At 33.2% G+C, this 24,554-nt stretch overlaps 2 protein-coding genes across 2 annotated transcripts; one reads left to right on the plus strand and one right to left on the minus strand.

Annotated features, from left to right (window-relative positions):
- Window positions 1-118: 118 nt before the first annotated feature.
- LOC148310139 (metaxin-1) lies at window positions 119-6,586 on the minus strand. Its single transcript, XM_088258949.1, has 6 exons — window positions 6,415-6,586; window positions 6,190-6,336; window positions 4,681-4,950; window positions 3,051-3,285; window positions 1,665-1,813; window positions 119-838 (listed from the first exon to the last, which is right to left on the minus strand). Exons 1-6 carry the CDS (start codon window positions 6,481-6,483, stop codon window positions 764-766), a joined length of 945 nt encoding a protein of 314 aa, XP_088115075.1. The 5' UTR covers window positions 6,484-6,586; the 3' UTR covers window positions 119-763.
- Window positions 6,587-7,290: 704 nt separating this feature from the next.
- On the plus strand, window positions 7,291-19,727 carry LOC148310140 (arrestin domain-containing protein 17). Its single transcript, XM_088258962.1, has 7 exons — window positions 7,291-7,512; window positions 9,314-9,469; window positions 12,977-13,188; window positions 15,161-15,343; window positions 16,769-16,957; window positions 17,708-17,963; window positions 19,106-19,727. The coding sequence occupies exons 1-7, from the start codon at window positions 7,398-7,400 to the stop codon at window positions 19,240-19,242; spliced, it is 1,248 nt and encodes a 415-aa protein (XP_088115088.1). The 5' UTR covers window positions 7,291-7,397; the 3' UTR covers window positions 19,243-19,727.
- The last annotated feature ends 4,827 nt before the right edge of the window (window positions 19,728-24,554 follow it).

A 24,554-nucleotide genomic window follows, 5' to 3' on the forward strand; every position in this document is an offset into this window, starting at 1 on the left:
TATCACTTTGTTAAACTTTTCAAACCCCATTCGAAATCCGTTCAATGGTTGTGCTGCTTCTCATTTTTTACAATATTGTAAAGAAAGAAAGGTTACTGAATGGTAAATCGATTAAAGGTTTTTTTTTACACAACGATTTTAATCTTCAATAGAAATAAAACTCATTTGTTAACAATGCAGACAATTTATTTTCACTAATAACAAATTTAAAACTACCAGTCATTGCAATTAAAACTACGTAAATATCAAAACCTAAGAACAATACAAAACATTCCAATGTGAAACAAAATCATAAGTACTGATGTATGAAAATGAAAAATAATATTAAAAATGCAGATGGACCCTATTACAAAAGTATCGATGTAGGGTTCCATGTAAAATACCAAAGTAATAATTAACTATTTTAATATGTAATTAACAACAAATATGTATACATACATATTCCTACATTAGGATCATATATATTTTTTAATGTACATTTTTTTAGCTACTAAAATTATATGTAAAAACACAAAATGGACTGGCATATTTTTTATCCCACAATTCGAGATATATAAATATTTTTTAACTAAAAAATTACATGCAAGCGAATATAAAAAATAAAAACGATAAGCCTTTGGTCATTTGACAAATATTTCAATACAGAAAATGACAACATTCATTTCAGAATTGTTCTATTTTACAATATTTTCCACAACTGAAAATCGCATAAAACAGGAATGGCAAAGAGTTGCGGTACAATATTTTACTGTTGTTTTTTTTTTCAATCATAATCCTCTTCATCATCTTCTATATTCATGAAATCAAATTCAGAATTCAAGTCGTCTTTAAAGTTTATCTAGAAAGAAAACAAAAATTACGATTATTGTAACGGTATATACACGGGTCTACCAAATAATAAAATGACTCGACTGCAATCAGTGTTAAACGCAGCAGCGAAACTGATTTTTGGAATTTCTAAATTCAGCCACATCACCCCACTACTTCACAAACTGCACTGGTCGCGCTTTCCCGAAAGGGTCGAGTATATATAAACTCTGCCTACTCATGTATAAATCAATACACAATATGGCTCCAGAGTATCTAAAAGAGCTCGGCTGTCCAAACTCAAAACACAGTAAGGGACATTTTTTTTTGTAGCACGTTTTTTTTGCATTTTTGGACTAAGTAGATTCTGCTTAGTTCAAAAATGTTAAAAAAACATACTACAAAAAAATGTCCCTTACTGTGTTTTAAGTTTGGACAGCCGAGCTGTGTATTCCGGATGAATTGGTCGATAGACGTTTCACGCTTCGATCGGCTACAACAACTGCAATGGGCAAAGTGATCTTACCAGCTCGCAACCAGCGCACTAAATTTGGCGGGCGTGTCTTTGCTGTTGCGGGGCCGATGGCCTGGAATGCTCTTCCAATGGTTAGAAATAGTGAGAGTGAGACGATCTTTAGAAAAAAACTAAAAACACATTTGTTTGCTAAAATTATTTCCACCATAATATTTTCCCCAATTCATTCACAGTGAAGCGCTCTTGAGGTAGTATTTTACGAAAATGGCGCTACATAAGTTATACAAATTTATTATTATTATTATTATTAACGATGGTCAGAAAATGTATGAAGATGTAATGAAAAAAAATCAGAAATTTATTACTTTATAATTTTACATACCTGAAGAATTCCTTTAGATATTGCATAAAGTGTCATTGCAATTGAAGCAAATAATCCAGCAAATATTTTATCTCGCATACGTTGACTAGATTTTCTTTCTTCTTCCTGCTGTTTTTCAGATTTTTTATTTTGATTTTTTCCCGTGAATTCTGAAAAGTATGTTCATGAGAGAATTATTTATATTATCTACCAATATTTCTTGTCGGAACTGCTTTTTATGATAATAAAACGCTAATTACGTAGATTTTTCTACTTCTTTAGCAGCGACTGGGTTTCATATTAACCGACATTATCAGATTGCTCAAATATACAAGTGATACGACTACATAGTTGTACATAATACATAAAAATTAATATTGTGACAATTGTTACGCCTAGTTTTGGCGCATTTTCAAATGAATATTTGAAAATGCCATTTGTTTGAAAATGCCATAACTAGGCGAGAAACAATTGTCACAATATATTTTTTTGTGTTTTTTAACAATAAAATACAACTCAGTAGACTCAAAAAATCTGTGTTTGATTTAACAATTAATACTTAAATTAAAATGGAGTTCTAGAAATTAAACGCCAAATCAATAAAAATAAATTGTTAAATTATATTTGATTACATGAGAATTTTTCTGGGGATGTTCAAACCTTTTGTGTACACCCTATGATGCTATTACATGAAAACAAGTGATCAGTCCAGCGCTTCAGGTGCCATTTCAGGGATGAAGAATGAAAAATCATTTATATTTATGTCATTTCTCCCATCTGGGAATCAAGCCCGGGACCTCCGGCACGGTAACTAAACACGATAACCACTACACTATGGAAGGGGACTATTCTGATTTAATTTATATATGTAGACCTATTCGATATCAGAACTGTTTTTGGGAAATTGTTGTCACAAATCTCTTACAGAGATTGTTAATAAAATAATAATTTTTCGATCGCTTTCATCTGGCGAAGTTATCCTAATCTTGTCTCAAGGATAAAAAAGTAAACAATTTTAATTTTTCAAGTGTCGGTGGTCCCGTGGTTAGTGTCGCAGACTCTTAAGTCAGATCTCGGTTCGAACCCACTCTACCACAATTTGATACCTATTTCTAAAAATGAGCCGCTCAGGCTCACAGATATAGTATGAAATTGAAATATTTGTGTAAATAATAAAAACACAAATATTTATCTTTTTTTTTTTTTTAAAAAGTGCAAACAGTGGAAATTGTTTTACTTTCTTTCAATATAAATTATTTTTCTACATAATTTTATGCTAAAAGAATCTTACTTGATTTAATGGATGTAACGCCACATATTTTCATTTCATTGTTGGACATAATTCATTTACTGTTTCAAATATGTATGAAAAAAAATAATAAACTAGTATGCAATATAAATAAATACCGTTGTTAATCGTCGGAAAATATCTCTGTGATATCCTAGAAGCGAATTGCACTAAATTACTATAGGTTTTTAGTGTATTTAATAAAGTAGAATTTTTTTGAGGTACTTTCAGTACAAGGGCTATGTACGCAAACACAGTGGCGTCTAGTGATGATGGATTTTTTCCAAAAAAGAATTCATTTTCACCAAGCATGATTGATAAATCATTGAAACACTTTTCTGCCCCTCGATATATCTGAAAAAAATAAATTAGAGTTTAAATTGCAGTGTGTTTGAAATAACTAATACAGCAATTTTTGCTATATAAAAATATTAATTTTATGTAGCAAACTGCTGTATTAGTTACATCATTGATAAGAGGTACCATATTCAATTACATATTACTCTATCCATAAAAAAAAAATTTAATTAACTAACTAACTGACTATTATGCAGCTTTCCGCAGGGGTAGGCAGAGAGAATAGAAAACCACATTACTGTCTCTGCAAACATTCTTTGCTTCTTCCACATTCATGCATCTTTTCATACATACCCGAGTGAAAGAGCTCAGGGTAAAAGATATTACTGCTACATTTAGCAGCAGTATAGGAAAATAAATGAAATGGTCAAGAAATAGAAGGTAAGAAATGGAGAATAGCAACAACAGCCAGGGGACTCAGGGTTTCATACCCGTACTCAAAAAAGCTTGTGTTTGTTAGGCACTGCTAATGACATCAAGCATTTTATAACATCTCAATGCATTTCTATTTTTGAAAGTGACTCCATATCACTAACTAACTGATAAGATAAAAAGCTTTAAGTCATACTTACAGTATCTTTCGATACAAACAAACATGCATTTTGCATATTATTTTCTTTTTATAGATTCAGTAAATGAATGAAAAAAAAAGAATGTCAAAAATTACAACATAAAAAATATCACATAGAAATAATGATTTCATATCGGCAATATAATTTTTTTCCAGTTTTAAGATGTCCACAATATGATCCTTGAATAATAATAACAATTAATAAAAAAAATCATCGCCTACTCCTTTCAAGAACATCATAAATCAAAAATTGACAATTTTCAGTTGTGCATGTTTTCGGAATGCCCAGAAAATGTACTATATCCCATCAAAAGGGGCATATTTTTAACTTAATATTTACCCGCTACAGGGCAGAAAGTGTTGTTTTTGCATTTTGAAAAAAAGTTATTGTTTAATTTTTTTTAAATAAACTAAATATTTTTCAAATGGAGAAAAAACCTTCAGGTTTTACTTAAAAAGATCTGTTGCACAGTAAAAAGTTTAATAAGTGGCTTGATATTTATTTTTAATACATTGTATTATATTTTTAAACTTTAAAAACGTTCTCCTGAAAAATCAAGTTTTTTGATTTATGACGTTCTTGAAAGGAGTGCGCGATATGTGTTAAGCTTTATCATTTTAGAAATTATGACCGTAATTCTAGAATTAGGTTCAGAAAGAAGGGTGGATACTTGGCTGGGAAGTTGGATTCCTGCCTGTGTTAAGCTATTTAGAAAGTCCTCCTTCTCTGTTGTGAGCGGATACTGAAAGAATGTATGGTTTGGATCCCCTGTAAACTACTTTGCATAGACTTAACGTGCAGATTATAAAAGTATACATACATCAGCATGCATTTCTTTGGTATCTGGTTCCTCATCGTACAAAACGTCCATTAAATCCTTTGCGGTGTTCTCATACTGACTTGGGTAGTAATAATTCAAGGGAAATGGAATATGTCTAGCGAACCAAGTTCTCATTTCCTGCCCCGAATTGGTCACGTCTGCCCACCAAATGTACTGAAGGCAGGGGTACAGCTTTTGCGCCAAATAATGAGAAAATGCCAGCGCAGTAGCCTCCTGTTCCCGAGTAAGGTGCGTGTCAGCGTTGAAATTCTGTATTTGGAAATAAATACATTTATATATTAAAATGGTGGAAATATTTTGATTTTGTCCAGATCTTGAAAAATACTAGATTTAACCTTACATTCCCGTAATGGGCAGTTGGATCCAAAAATTGAATTAAGTAATGACTTCTTCACAAGAAGTCATTACTTGTAACAGAAAAACACTTGTTTTTTACCACTTGAGTTATAGCATAGCTTCCGCAACTTTATTATTATTTTTATAATATTATTTTTGCGGCCTGCGGATACCCGCGGTTATATTTTTCATTTACTTTAATTCTTCATTGAAATATTTTTTTGTACGGGAACATATCGGCTGTCCAAATTTAAAACACAGTACGGGACATTTTTTTGTAGTAGGTTTTTTTTTGTATTTATGGACTAAGTATTCTTATGGACTAAGTATTCTTAAGACTCTACTTAGTCCAAAAATGCAAAAAAAACCTACTACAAAAAAAATGTCCCTTACTGTGTTTTAAATTTGGACAGCCGATATGATATTATAATAAAAATGAAACTTTGTTTTAAAATCACTAAAAATATTTTATTATAACTTTATTATAATGTCTACCAGTTAGCTTCAAAACCGGTAGACATTATAATTAAGTTATAATAAAATATTTATAGTGGTTTTAAAACAAAGTTACACTTTCATTATAAAATGGAAAATCACAAAGTTAGTGCTTCAAATATAAATTATACATATGATATTCTTTTACAAAATAATTAAGTTGGATCAACTGTACCTCATGTGACTATCTTTGATAGTAAATTATTCACTTAAAGTTTGATAAAAATGAAAATGAGATTTTTGAGTTTTTTTATATGGCCCGCCGGCGTACCCAAAATACCTTATGCAGCCCTTGGTGCCTTGTGAGTTTGACCCAATTGTACATAAGATACTGCATCATATCAAAGCAGTTTTTCCTAGATTGTAAACTACTTGAAACCAAAATGATCAGTCCTACACTTCAAGTACCAGTCCAGAATGATGACATTGAATAAATATTAGAGTGAAGAGTCACTGATATTTATTTTGACCCAGTAGAAAACGAACCTGAGACCTCCGGTATGGTACCCAAACGCGCTAATGTCTACACTACAGACCTTCGGACCTTTATGGACCTTCATTAAACCTCCATTAAGTCGTATTAATACAAAATGCAATTCTAATAGCTTCCTAGAACAAATTGCATGCAAATGACGTGGTAGCCATAGCAATACTAACCTGGGTCCTTAAATATTCCGTTATTTCTTCAAATGTGCTTAATACATGTTTTCCATGTCGGAATACTGGAAAACTTTTTTTCGGAGCAAACAACGGATTGGTTTTTTCTATAAATTGAACTGGAGCACCAAGAAACTTGATGTAGGCCTGAAAATTACCAAGTAATGCAATCTGATGTGTTTATTGAAAATAAATTGTAATAACCTAAAAATATATCGTACTCACCGCAACTTTTAATGAATTTAAATCTACGGAAGCTAACCCCCAATCACCTTTCCAAATGTGTAACTCCATTATAAGTTATTATAAAAACATTAACATTTATTCATAATACCGCCGAAATATTATTATTTGACTATTCGAATAATTTTGCCAGCCTTGTTGACAAATGACAAGTGACAATTTTCGGTGTTACCATTGGCTTTAAGAAAAAGATACCTACTTAATCACAATATAACATTGATAATACTGGCAATATTATTAAATAAAAATTGCCAGCTTTAGATAAAAATTATTTACAACCATTTTAAGGGATATTGATGCATGAAATTTGCTGAAAAATGGGGTGAATAAAAAGTGGAAGGAGATGACTATTTCTTTTCCTGTTTCTGAGAATAACAAATGGCAAAACAAGTTTCTGGCTAAAGGATTATCAAAGCTTTGAGTTAAAGAAATCAAATAAGATGAGGTATAGGAAGCCTTACATAAATTAGACGGATCATGACCGAGCGTTAAATATAGAAAGTTGCATCTAATATTTCATTTGTTTCTATTTACCCCGATTTCCAATTGAGTAGAAGTATTAACTAATCATTTATTCTCAAAATAAGCAGAGCAACTTTTAAAAACAAATTGAAGAATTGTAAACATATTCAGCATTAAGAAATGCCGCCTTTAAAAAAATTAAAACCTTTATATTTACCCAATTCCACGGTATTTCAGGTATAACGTTCTATAAGTTTAAAATGATCCTATCAATATAACTTAGGACTTAGAGATAAAACTTTAAAAACTTCTAAGTGAATAATACGGGATTTCATTTTTAAGGAAATAGTGAAATTTTACTTGCAACACCTAAGGAGATTCTTTTTGGCATACGTCATTTTTGAATGGTCCGCGGGGCTCGCAGATACGTGTGATTTATTTTTATATGGTATAGGCGTAAATAGGTGTGTTCCGTATTTTACAACCACTCAAACTTAGTCAAAATGGTTTTAAAAGATTGCCAAATCACTCTCGACAACCCATGGAATACATATTACCCGGGACAAACAATAAACGGGGCCGTGGAATACACATTTGATTCTCCAAAGAAAGTTAGAGGTAGGTAATTTTAAAGTTCATTTGTAGGTTTCTCACGTTTGATACTTTTAATTTAGTTTCTATTTCCATAAAATGCCGTGCTTTGAAATTCTATTTATAAATCATGTTTGATTCGGGTTTCTTGGATATTTACGATATTAGTCAAACAAATCAATATAATTTAAATTATATTTAACTAAGTTGTGTTGTTTTTCAAAAATGTTGCATTTTTTCGACTTTGATTAACCGAATCACATGTCGCTTGAAGAACGTCATATATCAAAAATCGTAAATTTTCAGTTGTGCATGTTTTCGGAATGCAGAAAATGTACTATATCCCAGCAAAAGCGGCATATTTTTAACTTAATATTTACCCGCTACAAGGCAGAAAGTGTTATTTTTGCATTTTGAAGAAAATATATTATTTAATTTTTTTAAATAATAATAAACCCTTATCCGCACCCCAATGGTGCATAGGGCACTGTGTCATATAAACGCAGTGTTATCTTGATCGTTTGCACATGCAGGAAAGGTGATCAGCCCTCCGCTTCAGGTACCAGTCCAGGGTAATATTGAATAAATATTACAGTGAAAGAAATCACTTATATTTATTTGACCCCCCCTGGGAATCGAACCCGGGACCTCCAGAACGGTAGCCGAGCGTGCTGACCATTACACTACGGAGGCGGACTTAATTTTTTTTAATAAACCTTATACTTTTCAAATGGAGAAAAAACATTCAGGTTTTACCTAAAAAATCTGTTGCGCCGTAAAAAGTTCAATAAGTGGCTTGATATTTATTTTAAATACATTGTATTATATTTTTAAACTTTAAAAACGTTCTCCTGAAAAATCAAGTTTTTTTGATTTATGACGTTGTTGAAAGGAGTAAGCGATATGACCAAAGGAATTTTGAGTATCACATTATAAAGCTGTATAACCTTCACCCATTATTCTTAGAATTGTAGAATAACTAATTCATTCATAAAAGAGCTATCAATGAATGGATAATGGAAGTGGGTGGGAATGAAATAGCTTGTGTCTCATCCATGCTCATAACAGACAGCTTTCTAATAATTTACTCAACAAATTTTGTTAAATGCTAAAACTCTGTGAGCATACATTGTAAATATATGCATGATAAAAATAATGTAAAAAATACACACCAATCAATGCATGTCATACAAATTGAACACCTGTATAGATCACTAATTGATTTTTATTTCTAAAAACTATGATGCTTTCATCGACAGTTGATCAAAAAAATAAAGAGCAAAAATTCATTCAAGTATGGGTAGAGGAAGGTAATGTAATAACTAGAGGGGGGGGGTTTAAGGGGTGAGACTTGGTTTAATGGGAACATAGACAATAATGGTGAGGAATTTTGGAAAAGCATATTTTTTTATGTCATTACACAATACATAATGCCAAATAAATAAATAATATAATGTCATGCAACATTCACTGACATCTTCTTCTTCTTCATGAGCCCTCTGTCCTCTACTGCTGGATATAGGCCTCTTCCCCTTCTTTCCATTTCCTCCGGTTGGTTGCTGCTTGCAGCCAGTTTCTACCCCCCACAGTGACTATGTCGTCGGACTCTTTTGGGGACTTCCGACACTTCTTTTGTTCTCCCAAGGTCTCCATCGTTAAAATTTTGAGGTCCATCTTCATTGACATACAATATCATAATTTATAATTGGCATTTTTTAAAAGTAAACCTCTTGCCACTGATTATTATCAAGTATTTTTTATTTCATCAAACTTTGTAACCGATTTAATCTTCAATAATTGGAATCTGGTATTTTCTATTTACTTTTAGGTATTTGCATAAAGTTTAGAGGAGAAGCAAATACCTCCTGGTCAGAAACTGGAACTAGGAAGGATGCCCAGGGCAAAACTGAAAACACAACCATCACGTACACGGGGGATGAGGAGTACTTTAGTATATCTTATTATCTCGCTGGCAGCAAGAGCGGTATGTATACACATATGTAGTACTGTTTTTCCTTCATCGCTTTGTGTGAAATACATTAGAAACCCTCTAATCCATTACCTTTGGAATTGGGAATATTGTCGTAACATGAAAAAGGTCAGATTATCAGAAAATATAGAAAATTTTTTATTCACAGTAAGGTAAACATTCAAAATGACTTATGTATTGTTATCTGCACTAAAAACTAAAAACAATACATCATACAAAAACTGTTTTAATATTGGAAAAGAGCAATACATTTATATACTTACAATAATGCATACATATAAAATTTTAAGGTAGCCTAAAATGAAAAATTATTTTGAAAAAAGTTAATTTTCTTTTAAAAAAAACTTCAGTTGGCCTTCAAATAACCCCTAAGTGAACAAACCCAGATTTGTAAACAAAGTTTTGGACACACTAAAAATAAAATTATAATTCGGCTCAAGTATAGTCGGATCAACCGAAGTAGCAGACTAGCTGAGGGCAGACAAGAGGAATTCTACTGTACTTATAATAAAAAGACGTAGATCATTTGTGAAAAATCTAATCTTTATGATCATTAGTATACATGTACGAGGGCCGACCCAAAAGTAACAATAAAAAGTAAATTTTACACACTTAATTAAATGATTTTTTTTTGAAAATTTACACACTTATGTACCATGCAAAATTGGTTAAAAACGGTAATGTTTGGAAGTTTTTTTGACGTTTTTAGTCTCCCGATTTTTACGTTTCAGCAATTTTTTAAAAACAACTTTTTTTTAAACAAAAAAAATAAAAATTATTAAAAACCTTTACTGACCCTCAAAATACTGTCCATTACACGCAATGCACTTGTTCCAGCGTTTTTCCCACTGGCCAAAACAAGTAAAAAAACTCTGAAATACTGATTGATTTCAAAGCTTTGAGTGACTCTTCTTGAACTTCTTGAATTGTTTGAAATCTCCTTCCTTTCAATTGCCTTTTCATCCTAGGAAAAAGAAAAAAATCACAAGGAGCAAGATCTGGAGAGTAAGGAGGATGCTCTAAAAGCTTGAATTTGCAGTTTGCATTTGAAGCAGTTTCAGTGTTTCTTGAGGTGATTTGCCTAGCAGGAAGCAGAATTTAATGTTTGCGCGCTGTTCCATTTGTTTACGTCAAAATTTCGGCTAACGTAAAAATCGGGAGACTAAAAACGTCAAAAAAACTTCCAAACATTACCGTTTTTAACCAGTTTTTTTTTATTTTTCGGCTCATAATATTTTTTTATTTTTGGTACATAAGTGTGTAAATTTAAAAAAAAAATCATTTAATTAAGTGTGTAAAATTTACTTTTTATTGTTACTTTTGGGTCGGCCCTCGTACATTGAGTAACCGGATCCCAATTTCGATTAAATCTCGTACACAAATACTCGGCCTGGTCACTGACTCACCGACTGACATTGCTGGGAAATAAGCACAGCTTAAAGATTATGTAAACAGAAAAAAGGTTTATGTATCACTATAGTGCATAAGTCGGCAAAGTGTGGCTCGTAAGCCAAATGAGGCTCTTTGCCCTTCTAAGTGCAGTTCCGCCACAAACATGCAGGAAGGCTCTTCGACACTACATATTCATGCGAACAATCTTTTTGAACAATGAACCTTATCAAAAGGAAACTGAGAAATCGTCTTATTGTTGAGAACCTGGAAACGTGCTAAAAATAACGATACGCAAACCTGACTTCATCAAATTTTCAAAGGAGATGCAAGGATACTATTTGCAATAAGTGGCGTTCTTATGGTAAACTTAAGAACGCCACTTATTGTAAATATTTTTTTTTTATCAATGAATAAAAATCTTGTCAAAAATTATAATAAAAGTCTACTAGAATTGTATACAGATTTGACTCTAAATAAATTTTTAATCATTGTAATGTGCACATTTTGCTCTTTGGCTAGTAAGTTTGTCGACCACTGCTACAGTGTCATAAGTGCTATTTTTGTACATCTCGCTCACTCCTTTCAAGAACGTCATAAATCAAAAAACTTGATTTTTCAGGACAACGTTTTTAAAGTTTAAAAATATAATTCAATGTATTAAAAATTAATATCAAGCCACTTATTGAACTTTTTACTGTGCAACAGATCTTTTTAGGTAAAACCTGAAGGTTTTTTATCCATTTCAAAAATATAAAGTATATTTAAAAAAATAATTAAACAATACCTTTTCTTCAAAATGCAAAAACGACACTTTCTGCCCTGTAGCGGGTAAATATCAAGTTAAAAATATGCCGATTTTGCTGGAATATAGTACATTTTCTGGGCATTCCGAAAATATGCACAACTGAAAATTAACGATTTTTGATTTATGACGTTCTTGAAAGGAGTGAGCGATGTATGAGTATTTTTTTTAAAGGGTGTGGTTTTTATTAATACCACTTTGTTGATATGCTATCATGAGTGTCTTACACCGACTAAACATGATTTATGTGTATAAAGTTGTTTATGAATTATTTTATCTAAACAGCTCTCTTGTATTTATTTTGCTGATATGTTGCCCGTCCTCTTTAGCAAATATGAAATAATAAAATGCTGGAGTTTTTTTATACACTTATTTGAAATGACTTGCCATGACTAATTTTTATGATTCACAGTTTTAAGTTCAGAAAAATGTTTTAAATCTTAAACAGAGCAAGATTATAATTGAATTCGAGTGACAAATTCACTAAACTAGTTCAGTTTTTAGCCATTTATATGAGCTTATATCAAAATAACATGGATTGAATGACTCAAATAATTCTCTAGGATCTTTTTTCCATTCCAGTAGTGACAGAAATATTATATTTATTTATGGGCATTTAATAACTTTTTTACTACATATATTATAAATTTTACAAACATCGGATTTTGGGTCATTATTTTTTTTTATAACATATTATGTGCACAAGGTCTGTAGGGGTTAAAATGAAAAAATTTAAAAGGTTACATATTATGTTCATCAGTGGCGTGCACAGAGAATTAACCTTTCCAGGAGTACAATAATTGATATCCGAATTTCTCTGGGGGTGGGTTTTTTTCTACATTAAATATGTATTTTTTTAAAATAAAATCTCAGAAAGTATTATGAAGATATGTAATTATGTAAAAATAATTTATATAAAAAATAAAGCACACTATCTCTGGGTTTTATTTTATGACAAAGTTAAATATAAATATCCACAGATGTCAGAACAAATTACATCATAGCAACTGACAGATAGACTTCGAAATTCATTAACGTCGACACTCCTTTGAGGAAAATACGTACCAACATTCATTTACGTCCATACTCCCGGAGAGGTTAGTTAGTGTAAGCAGTAGAGGTAGGTAGTAAGATAAGCTAGGTACTACTTACTAGAGTAGACAGTAGACAGTAGAGGTAGGTGGTAAGGTAAGCTGGTACTCCTTAGTAAGGTAGGGTAGGATAGGCACTGCTTTTCTGCCTATACGGAAGAATGCCTGATGTTCATTCATGAATAAGCAAAATGCTGAATTTATTTTAAATTACAGGAAATGAAATGGAGATTCCGGCTGGAAAACATAGTTATCCCTTCACCTGCGCCCTTCCCCCCACTCTGCCATCTTCCTTTGAAGGAGAGTTTGGTTTTGTCCGCTACACGATCAAGTCTACTCTGGACAGGCCTTGGAAGTTTGATCAGGATACAAAGATGGCCTTCACTGTAGTCTCCCATTTGGATTTGAACACAAACCCTGATTATAAGGTTACTTTTACTAAAATATTATGAGAAGACAAACAATTTATAATTTATTGAATCATATAAAAATACAGTGGAACCTCTCATAACGAGGAGCAAAAAAAACTGAAAAAGTTGCACCCTCATTGCGAAATTTCACATAACGAGTGAGAGAGAAAGCGGCAGGTCCCTTTTTCATGACATTCTTCTTCTTCTTCTTCTAACCCTTATCCGCACCCCAATGGTGTATAGGGCACTGCATCGTATAGAAGCAGTGTTATCTTGATCATTAAATACACAAAGGAAAGGTGATCAGCCTTCCCCTTCAGGTACCAGTCCAAGGTCATATTAAATAAATATTAGACTGAAAAATCACTAATATTTATTTTGACCCTCTTGGGAATCAAACCCGGGACCTCCAGCATGGTAGCCTAGCACGCTAACCACTACACTATGGAGGCGGACATTTACCAGTTAAAACAAAAAATGTTCGCTTAATGAGTAAGATTCTGGAAAGAATTATGCTCTTTATGAGAGGTTCCACGTAATATTCTAATATTCTCAATATTTTTAACATTTAAAGTATTTACTTTGTGGCTAGTCATTTTTACTTTTATAAAAATGTTAGTAATATTAGCATATAACCACTCACTGAGATTTTTTGTCTACCGGTTTCGAGATGTACTCCTTTCTTTATCAAGACAATCACTACAACAGCATGCAAACAATACTACACGTCACTACTATATGTAGCACTTTTCATACACTTAAAACTACAAACTGAATAGTGCTTTAGTAGTGACATGTAGTATTGTTTGCATGCTGTTGTAGTTATTGTCCTGACGAAGAGACGGGTATGTCTCGAAAACGGTTGACAAAAAAATCTCGGTGAGTGGTTATATACTAATATTTCTAACATTTTTGTAAAAAAATTTAAAAGTAGTGATAATCTAATTTAACCTCTCTATTAATAAATAAAGTCATTTAGTAAAAAAATGTTTTTAAAAGAGCTATCAATAAATAGATAATGGAGGTGAGTAGGAACAAAATATACTGCATCATTCAGTCACACATCCATTGCATGACTCATGATAGATAGGTAACCAACAAAAAGTTTACACTCATAGCCGTTTCTCTGCTGGGGTAGGCAGAGAGGATGGAATGCCACACTAGGCTGTCCTGGCATGCACTCCTAGCTTCCTTCACATCCATACATCTAGTTGTACATGCCCTCCAATTACGCAGACTTTTGACAGCACCTGATTTTAGGACGTGATTGATCTGGTTGTGCCAACTCTTTTTTGACCGTCCTCGTTCTGTTCTCTAGTTCACATTTGCCAGATATACTTTCTTAGTCATTCTCTTGTTATCTTTTCGCTCCACATGCCCTTTAAAATGTGCCCTTAGTGAAGACACAATATTGTGTTTATTATGTTTATTATAAAAAAATAAGAATTCACACATTTCGGACGGGTATTTTTTATGCCTGCAGACCGCTGGCGACGGGATTTGATAATTATTTACATTTAGTTAGGATTTTAATACAGAGTCTATATTTGACCTGATAATGGAATGATTATTCCGAAACCGGTAGTCACGAAGTAGTGTTTTTAAAGTGGTATTAAAAAAATGAAAGATGAATGATTAGGAGAGTGTTATATTATATTACCGTACCACAAAGTTAAGAATGCTTTTAATATACAAAATACCTTAAAGAGATTGGTTAATTCATTAAGATAATTATTACCTTAAAAAGGTAATAATTATATTTAAAGAAAATTGCACAATTCCTTCTTTTCTGCCTTTGAAATGAGGCTGGCGCAGGAGTTAAAAATACCCTTCCCATCCTTAAGCATCAATCAACCTAACGGGTAGAAATACATCAAGTTCTAGTTAGTGAGTTCATTTGTATTATAAAGACTTATTTCAGTTCAGGAAGCTAATTTGATTTTTGATATAAAAAAACGGTTAAATTTTAAAAATGTTTTTTTGTTTACAGCAACCTCTCCAAATACATTTCGATAAAAACTTCTGCTGCTGCTGGTGCAAATCCGGTCCTCTGGTGCTGGATGTCAACCTGCCCGTGTCGGGGTACTGCTCTGGACAGGTTATTCCGCTCGACGTCAGCTGTGAGAATGGGAGCAATGTCAAGGTCAACGAGATCAAAATTGAAATGAGAAAGGTAAATAATATATTGTCATAATTAACCCTTTCCGGTCCCCAAAAAGATATAAAAAATACCAAGCAGACCTTTTCTTCTCCGTCTTATTCCTCGTTGCTGAGGGTTGTGACCCTTGCAGAAGCAATGACTCTTCTCCAGTTATCCCTTGACTGCGCTGCACGTAGCGCTCCAACCACTGAGGTGCCTGCTGCTGCCTTAATTTGATCGGTCCATCGTGTGTGGGATCTTCCTCTCCCTCGCTTTCCCTCCAGGCTACCGATCACAACTAGTCGTTCCAGGCTATCCTCGTTGCCACGCACAACGTGTCCAAAGAACTGGAGAATCCGTCGGGTACAGACATTGGCCAGAGTCAAGCCATCCAAGCATAGTTCCTGGCGAATGGACTCATTGGTGCGTCAAGCTGTCCATGGAATTCGGAGCATGCGCCTCCAACACCACATTTCGAAGGCATAAATTTTTTCTCCTTTCTGCTGCTTTTATGCCAAGCAGACCAGACTTTCTCAAACAACAAAGGTATGCTCGCCACATTTAGTGCGCTGATTGCAAGCTGGTAAGATCACTTTGCCTAAAGCAGTTGTAGCCGATCAAAGCGTGAGATGTCTATCAACCAATTTGTCTGGAATACACATCTCTTTTATATACACTAAGACCTCACTTTGCGCCGTAGATACGTTCCAAAAGATTTTCCGAAAGTTAAACAAAATTTCCATTCACAAAAGGGGAAATTATCTTTTAGAAAATTTGAAAATGATGCTTTGAATAATAATTTTAAAAAAACAACGACGTACAGCGAAAATGAGTCTTAATTCAGTAACGACGCAAAGCGAGGTCTGAGTGTATTTGAAGCACTAATAAGTAAGCGAGGTCTGAGTGTATTTAAAGCAGAAGCGTTAATTAAAGGGAATATATTTAACCTAATTAATTACTTACTGACTTGTTTTACAATTTATTCTTCTAACGTTTGACAAGAATCAAATACTCTATCGCTAAGTTATATTTTAAAATATAAAATATTAACAACTTAAGATACATTGATTAAGTTACATTTTTAATTCTAAATATTTAATACGGGATTGAAATCACTATGATGCGGATTGCAGCTGGCAGCTGCAGCGGTGCTCTTCACAGTGGCAAACGAGGAAAAGAAGGCCGGGTCCCTTGTTTCCTAGCTACTTAAAGGTTCGGTCCCGTCTTCCGCGCGGTGACGTCACGCTCGTTCGCGGTACTTGTTTATGCTCTGCGATCATTATCTGGTCGCAGTCAGTCTCGTGCTTGTCTAACTGGTCGGGCACCGCAACTATATTTAATAATGATTGAGTATATAATAAATTGGTTCTACATGTTGAAAGATGAAATATCCTTAGCTGATTTTAAGCTGAGATTGTTATATCTTTTTATTTGATATTTTATTCATTTTTATTTCAGATCGTGAAATTCCGGGCCCGGAATCCAACTTCGACTACGAAAGAATCTAAGATAGTCATTGCAGAGTTGAAACTGGGGGCTGTGAATGCCAACTCCTCCAAGAACTGGAATGAAACAATGCAGATTCCACCTCTGCCGCCATCTAACTTGACCAACTGCGGAATCATTGATTTGGATTACGAAATTAAGGTTATTTTGCAAATTGATATATCCAGTGTTTGTTGACAACATAGATGAAAAAGACTATAGAAGTCTGGGCATTAATGGCTCTTCATAGACCGTCATAGACTGGTTTAAGTAATCACTTTACACACGTGTAACATTCACCAATTCTACCCATGATTGACAACCACACTATTAAAATTTTTGGAAGTTCTATATATTATATGGTCCAATTACGAAACATAGTGCTTGAATCACTAGAATTTCACTAAAGACATCTATTGGTAAGATGAAAAAAGTTCTATGTTGAGCAGAAACTCCAGACTCCATATTCTTCATTATGTGTGTTGAGATGTCAATAGTATGAAAAATAACTCCTGTAATTGAAGATAATCCAGATTTGCGAACAAGTATTTGGACACACTCAAAATGTTGTATCCAATGTTTGAGCTATAAATGTGACCATTGAGTAATCATTACTTTTTCGGCTACCCGCATTGTTGTTGGGCGATTTTTTCATCAACCCCGCCCCTAATTAGTATACTAGTCACATGTTACTGCTAACCCAACTCCAACCTGTATGATGTTTTTTAGCGTCTTACGCTCTACTGAAAGTAAGTAAGTCCCCTCGGGAATCAAATCCGGGACCTTGAGTACGGTAGCTAAACACGCTAACCATAACATCAATGATGCGGACATTTTAATGCATAATGACAAGTATTTATATATTTAGCTTCACATACTACTAGCATCTTTATAACTAATTTAAATTTCCAGGTGACCTGTTCTCCGTCTGGAATCCACATGGACATGGAAAACAAGAAGCCCATCACGCTGGGCACGGTGCCCATAGTTGGGTTTGCTCCTCCCCCTCTGGGCGCCCCGATGGGGGCCCCGATGGACGGCAACGGAGCCCTGCAGCCGGGGGCGGAAGCTCCCCTGCTGCCCCCTGCCAGCGCCCCGATGGCAGGACCCGATGACGGCCCGCAGCCTCCAATGCCGAGCGGAGGGAATACTCTCTACCCTACATTAGGTGAGAGCCACACCAACACATTCTTCTTCTTCTGACCCTTATCCGCACCCAATGGTGCATAGGGCACTGCATCGTATAGAAGCAGTATTATCTTGATTGTTGATTATCTTGATTGCACAGAGGAAATTACTGTTTTAATATTTGCAATACCTATTCCCTTTTTAATCTTTCCCTTACGGTGCTAAAAAAACTTCCACATGCAACGGTGATATGCATTTTGTACACCATATGAAAATGTAATTTGAAAATGGGAAAAATGTGAATATTCCTAAATGTTGCTTTTATTGACCAAAGCTGAAATGTAACAATTTTGTAATGTTAGCTCTGGTAATTATCTGAAAGCGAGAAAAAATACATCGAAAGTAGCCACAGTAGCTGGCGTTGTGACACGACTGCCGCGGATGACGATCTGTGGGCACACGCTACAAAATGCGCGTATACGCTAAGCACGGCGCGCAAGCACACACTGGGAAACAATTGTGTTTTGGTGATTTTATCCCCGATTTTTTTACAAAGTATTTATTTCCGTCACTACAAATAACTTTATATTAAAATACTTTTATGTAATACGTAATTGTATTACGGAGGAATACAAAAATTGTAAACCCGTATCTATTATAATTTATATTGATTTTCTCATTTTTAAAGTCCAGTTGTAGTAAATAAACATCACCTGGAGGGAAAGGTTAAATCTTTAACCTTTACGGGAGTAAATGAACATCAGTGCGAATTTTCCTTAAAGGAGTATCGATGTTAATGAACGTCGAAGTCCGTCTGTCAGTTAGTATGATGTAACTTGTATAGCAATGACATCTGTGGATATTTGTGTGTAATTTTGTCATAATTGAAAAATATTTCGAATAGGTATTTTTTTTTATTAAATTATTTTAACATAATTTCCATCTTCATAATACATCGATTTAATGAAGAAAATAATTTTTTCATATAAAAAGAACCCACTCCCCAGAGAAAGTCGGACATCAATTTTTGTACTCCCGAAAAGGTTAAAATTACATAAATTATAGCTTAAAATTTAAATTACTGTTTTAATCTCTTTAATACCTATTACCTCTGTAAGCATTCCTGTCAAATTACATTTTTTATCTGTTCATCTTGTGGACTGAAATGTTTCCAAATTTCAGCTCAACCTACATTCCAAGAAGGCCAATTTGCTGCCAAAACCATACACGATGCTGACGATCACCAACATATGATGGTTAGCGGAAGAGCCGACTTCGCTCCGCGCTACCCCACCTATGGAGGATACCCGCATCAGTAAAATCTCCCCTTCTGGTTATACAAACTGACCACCTGCAGCTACATAGAATGGTGCTTTTACTACAGAAATCAATTTTATATTCATTTTATATTATACCTCAAATGAAATTGATGTCTTCTCGATATTGCTTAAGTCTATAGTCTATGCTGTAACCAAATATTGTTTCTTGTTTTATTATTTTGCTTTTATAATGTGTTGATAACATATTATGTTGTGTTGTTTTGGTATTTAAAAAATCTTGTTAATGCAGAAATCAGTAAATTAATTTTAAAAATACCAAAACAACAGGACGAATGTTACGTTATACATAACTCATGATGGGATTAACTGAGTGATTTTAAAAATCGAATATTACTATTCAAATCATCTTAAGACACTAAAGATGGAAAAGGTATTTCTACCCGTTCGGTCGATTGATGCTTAAGGATGGGAAGGGTATTTTTACGTTCTGCGGCGGTCTTATTTCAAAGTCAGAAAAGAAGAAATTATTTTATGTTTTTATATGAATGTTATGTATCAATCTCCTCGTTAAGGTCTTAACTACATGTACACAATTATCGAATCCCGTCGCCAACGGTCCACAGGCGTTAAAAGAACACCTGTCCGAAATGTGTTAAGAATCAATCTGATTATCAGGATTTGATCCTTGCTCTGGAAAAAGTTGCTGTTGGTCCCATTTTTGGTTTACAAAGTTGTTTTATTTTTAAATCTTCTGATGGAAATTGTTGGCATACATTTTTAGTAGTGGTGGTGATGAGGAAGAAGTTGGATTGAATGATAGTGTTTATTCAGGTACTATACAAAGCGGTGTCATAGCAGTGGTATAGCAATGGCGTAGCGGTGTCGTAGCGGTGTCGTAGCTATGTCGTAGCTATGTCGTAGCGGTTTCGTAGACTCAGTGCTGGTCGGCAGAGAAGATGGATTTCCAGGCTAGACGGAGAGGCTTCTTAATGTAGTCGAAGATGCTAGACTAAAGATCGTGGCGGAGAACTGAGGCGGATGTCTCGTGGCGTCGTTGGGAGACTGGTGTCAACGGTGTGATGATGCTGGTCGCGTTCTCGGTGGAGGTATGAGATGTCATTTGTCGTGGTCCCGATGGAGGAATGAGATGTCAATGCACGGGCATGATGCAACCCTTTTTTATGGTTCGGGAAGGCATTGTTCCATTCTCTCGGTGACCTGAAGAACCTAAGTCCGCATTCCCACATGTCTGCTGAAATACAAACTAAACAAATTCAGGTCACCGCTCTTGGAACACGTGTACTCCTTTTGTTCCCGGCCGTTGTCCCATGCGTATAATGCTTATTACGTAGTTGCATTATCAAATTCTACAAAAACTAATGCCCTCTAATGCCTCTACACGTGTGTTCCACCCGTGGGGTGCATGGCCTCCACACATTAATCCCACTGGTAGTTACAATTCAACATTTTTCCAGTTGTCACCAAAGTAGTCTAATGAATAAAAATAAGCATTTATTGCAACATTTTTGCAACATTCTCTATCTCTTGCATTTATTCAGTCTCATAGTAATACTACTTTTATGTAATTTTTAATTATAAGTACATATTATGTTTTATATATACATAATATATCCAGCATGAAATTCGCTTTTGCATCTAAAATAAGTGAAACGGAAAAGGCTTTTAACTAATACTTAGTGAGTAAGAGATGAAATACTAACCAAATTGCACAAATTATGAAATTATTATGTAAAAATATAATTTGATGGCTTTCTTGGACACAAACACGAGTATCATTTATCGCAACAATTGAATATGACTGACTCGTAATTCTACTTATACAATTCTTAGAAAAATATTATCTTCCATGTTGGTATTGTATACTTCTTATGACAATTTCTGTTAAGTTTGTTGAATCTCATTGTGCATTAACATGATGTAGTATAAATTAAAATTCTATCCACAAATATAGTGCCTTTGAATAGTTGTGATGCTTAAATTTGAAAAAGAATATATATGCTAGATTATAAATATTATGAAGTTTTATATATATTTTATGAAATAAGCCAATTTACTTGTGAATTTTAAATTTCATGCATGCTGAACATTTATATTGTAAGGATACTTAACCAATTTTATATTACACTTAATGTCTTTTTGCGATCAATTTATTGTTTGAATAATACATATTTTATACTCGCTTGTTGTTTTACAAATAAATTTATGTATACTATGACATCTGTCTTTTATTTTTGTGTAAACTTTTAAGCATATGTACTCAAGAAGGGGTTATAATATCACCCCTCCCTGACCATTATTTAAACCAAAGATATATTATGGATGTATATACATATTATGCCTCCGTAGTGTAATGGTTAGCACGCTAGGCTACCGTACTGAAGGTCCCGGGTTCGATTTCCAGGGGGGGGAGTCAAATAAATATAAGTGATTTTTTTCACTGTAATATATCGTAGTCATACAGGAGAAAGTGACCAAGTGCATTTTTTACAAAAAACGTGATCATTGACTGTTTGATATCTTACTAGCTTAATATTGCCCTAAATAAAATCCCAAAGGATTTTAAACTTGGAAGTATAATATATTGACTTGTTAAAAATGACTAACTGCATTTATGTTTATTTTCTTGCCAAGCAAAAGTGACTTAAATGGCCCTCCTGAACATTTTATCCTATGTTAGTTGGTCACTATCTCCTGTATGACTATGATATATTCAATATTACCCTGGAGTGGTACCTGAACCAGAGGACTGATCACCTTTCGTTCAGGTGTTAACAATCGAGATAACACTGTGTTTATATGATGCAGTGCCCTATGCACCATCGGGTGCGGATGAGGGTTAAAGAAGAGAAGAAAAAGATTTATATGTTCATGAAAAAGACAAGATTAAAAAAAATATATTTATCTAGATGTTGTTGCCGTAAATGTCAATCCACTTCTCTTACTTTATGCAGTTTATTTATTTAAAGTTTAAAAAAAATAATTCCTCTTGGCCGTCAAAATGCTCATAAAATGTCACCTTTGAATAATCATGATCGCCAAGTCGTTTCCTTTGAAGTTTGTTCTGTAGATCAAGGAACAAAAAAGTTATTTGGTGCCGGATCTGGGTTTTTGTAATCAACTTTTACAAACTACACCCTTCGCAAGTCTTGTGCCTCTTTGCATTCTTATGGAGGAGCAAAATACCTGAATACATAAATCGATAGCTGTTAAAAAAACATTAGTCTTTGCAATTTTTTTGAAGATTTCATGAAAGAACAATTTACAAGTAATTTTTTTGGTCTATGGCTGTCGTCTTTAATAGGATTTGTGATAGAAATTCAACTCCTATTTTATTAAGGCCCAGTATTTGATAAGTCGCAACTTAATTTTCTTTAAATCTAGATAACATTTTAAGTACCGTAGAACAGGGCTACTTGAACTTTGACCTGTTACTTGAGCCCAATACAAAAAAAAAATTAAATTTACCTTTCAAGGAAACAATGAATCATGTCGATGCGTTCATTATTATAGACCAAATACAGATCTAAATATTTTTTTTGTACTGGGCTCAAGTAACACATCAAAGTTCAAGTAGCCCCGTTCTACGGTACTTGATTTTTTTCTTAAAACACCGTTTTTGTATTGAAAATTTTTTTCTTCTTCTAAATAATTAATTATAATTATATGGTTTTGAAGAGAAGAGAGTGATTGAATGGTAAGGGTTAAAAAAAATATATAAAAAAAAAGTTCTATATATATTCTTAAAAACCAAAAATATCCAATATATGTATATTTGGGCATATATTTGTAAATTATACTTTTAAAAATCAGGCGTGCAGGGACATGTTACCTCTCCACCAGTCACCCGCTGATTGAATTCTGCGTTTGCGAGTATGGCCTTAACGGATTATTTTTTATTATTTCTGGTTAAATGAATCCAAAAACTAGAGAAAGAATTATCCATGATGCGGATTTTCGAATGACTGGATTTTGTTCACCTTCATTATCAAATTACCTACTTTATTTTAGCTATATCTAATAGTAACATTTGGAAATAGCTAACTGTTAGCAGCTAGTTATCATAATTTTATGTTGTTAATTAGTGAAAATTCTATGGAAAGAAAAAAAAGTCAGGAGTCTGAATAATCAGCGGGTCAGGAGTCGGAATAATTATTGTGAAAAGGGCAAAGATTGTTTGCAAAGACAGATTGGTGTGGCGTTCTATTCTTCCTGCCTACCCCTTCGGAGCACCGGAGTGATAAAATTCAATGCAGAACAAGAAAGGTAAGTATACTGCTTGCCACATAACTTTTCCAACAAAGATTTCATATTACCCAAAGATTATATAATATGATACTACCTTTCCAAACTCTCATAGGGTGACCATCAAAGAATAATTGACCATGGTGAAAAATATAAATATATTGGAATTTATTTTTAATATTATTTATCGAAGTTTTGATTGATGACCTGGATAATAAAGCGGCAATGTAATAGATGCCTTATTTTCAGTCTGAGAGATGCGTTTAATATAAAAACACAATATAACACAGTTCCTTTGCCCTGAATCTGTACTTATAATTAGTACACAATATAAGTACAGATTCAGGGCAAAGGAACATTTTAACAAAATATTTTATTTTTACCTTTCATAAAATAAAAATCATTAAAAAAATAATCATACATATTATACAGTAAATTTATTTAAAAAAAGAAATAAAATAAAAAAGAATTAAACTAAAAAATAATGAAAATATCACAATGAGTAAAACTTCGAAGTCAAACTTTGTAATGAAAATAAAACGCAATAAAATAATGCAGTATACAAAGTAAGAAAATGTAAAAAAACATATGTACAATAATGAAGCGAAAATATGACAGTAAATAATCAAGAAAAAATTTATGTATATAAAATAACTAAAACAATTAAAAATATTAACTACTCATCACAATCCGATGTGTCATTACTCGTTATCAAACAAACCACCGTTTTCGGTGAAATCATCAATCAAAATTCATTTCCTGTTTTATTTTAATCATATAGATTTATCCACCGAAAAAAGGAACATATTATTATAATATATGAATATTAAAACATGACTATTCTTTTGTTTAAAACATATAGAAAGCAAAATTGTTGCTAAGAAAACTAAAAATATCTCAATCTGTAAATATTTATTCCAAAAAATATTAAATAATCTTGAAAAAATATAGATAATAAGTAAAAATAAGTATTACTTAATTTGTTTAATTTTTTAAAAATAAAATAATAACCTTCATCAACACTTCACGTTTAGAAAGAATGCATTTATAATATTTAACAAGACTTCTTTGGTTTATCCAGACAAGGC

Source organism: Brachycentrus maculatus, unplaced genomic scaffold (genome assembly GCF_059751285.1).
Source record: "Brachycentrus maculatus isolate JH-2025_06_01 unplaced genomic scaffold, ASM5975128v1 h1tg000105l, whole genome shotgun sequence".
Lineage (NCBI taxonomy): Eukaryota > Metazoa > Arthropoda > Insecta > Trichoptera > Brachycentridae > Brachycentrus > Brachycentrus maculatus.

Coding starts and splice junctions, on each gene's coding strand:
- LOC148310139 (XM_088258949.1), bottom strand. CDS start 6,483: ATGGAGTTACACATTTGGAAAGGTGATTGGGGGTTAGCTTCCGTAGAT. Junction 6,337..6,414: donor TAAATTCATTAAAAGTTGCG/GTGAGTACGATA, acceptor GGTAATTTTCAG/GCCTACATCAAGTTTCTTGG. Junction 1,814..3,050: donor TTTTCCGACGATTAACAACG/GTATTTATTTAT, acceptor CATACTTTTCAG/AATTCACGGGAAAAAATCAA.
- LOC148310140 (XM_088258962.1), top strand. CDS start 7,398: ATGGTTTTAAAAGATTGCCAAATCACTCTCGACAACCCATGGAATACA. Junction 7,513..9,313: donor TTCTCCAAAGAAAGTTAGAG/GTAGGTAATTTT, acceptor ATTTACTTTTAG/GTATTTGCATAAAGTTTAGA. Junction 9,470..12,976: donor TCTCGCTGGCAGCAAGAGCG/GTATGTATACAC, acceptor TTTAAATTACAG/GAAATGAAATGGAGATTCCG.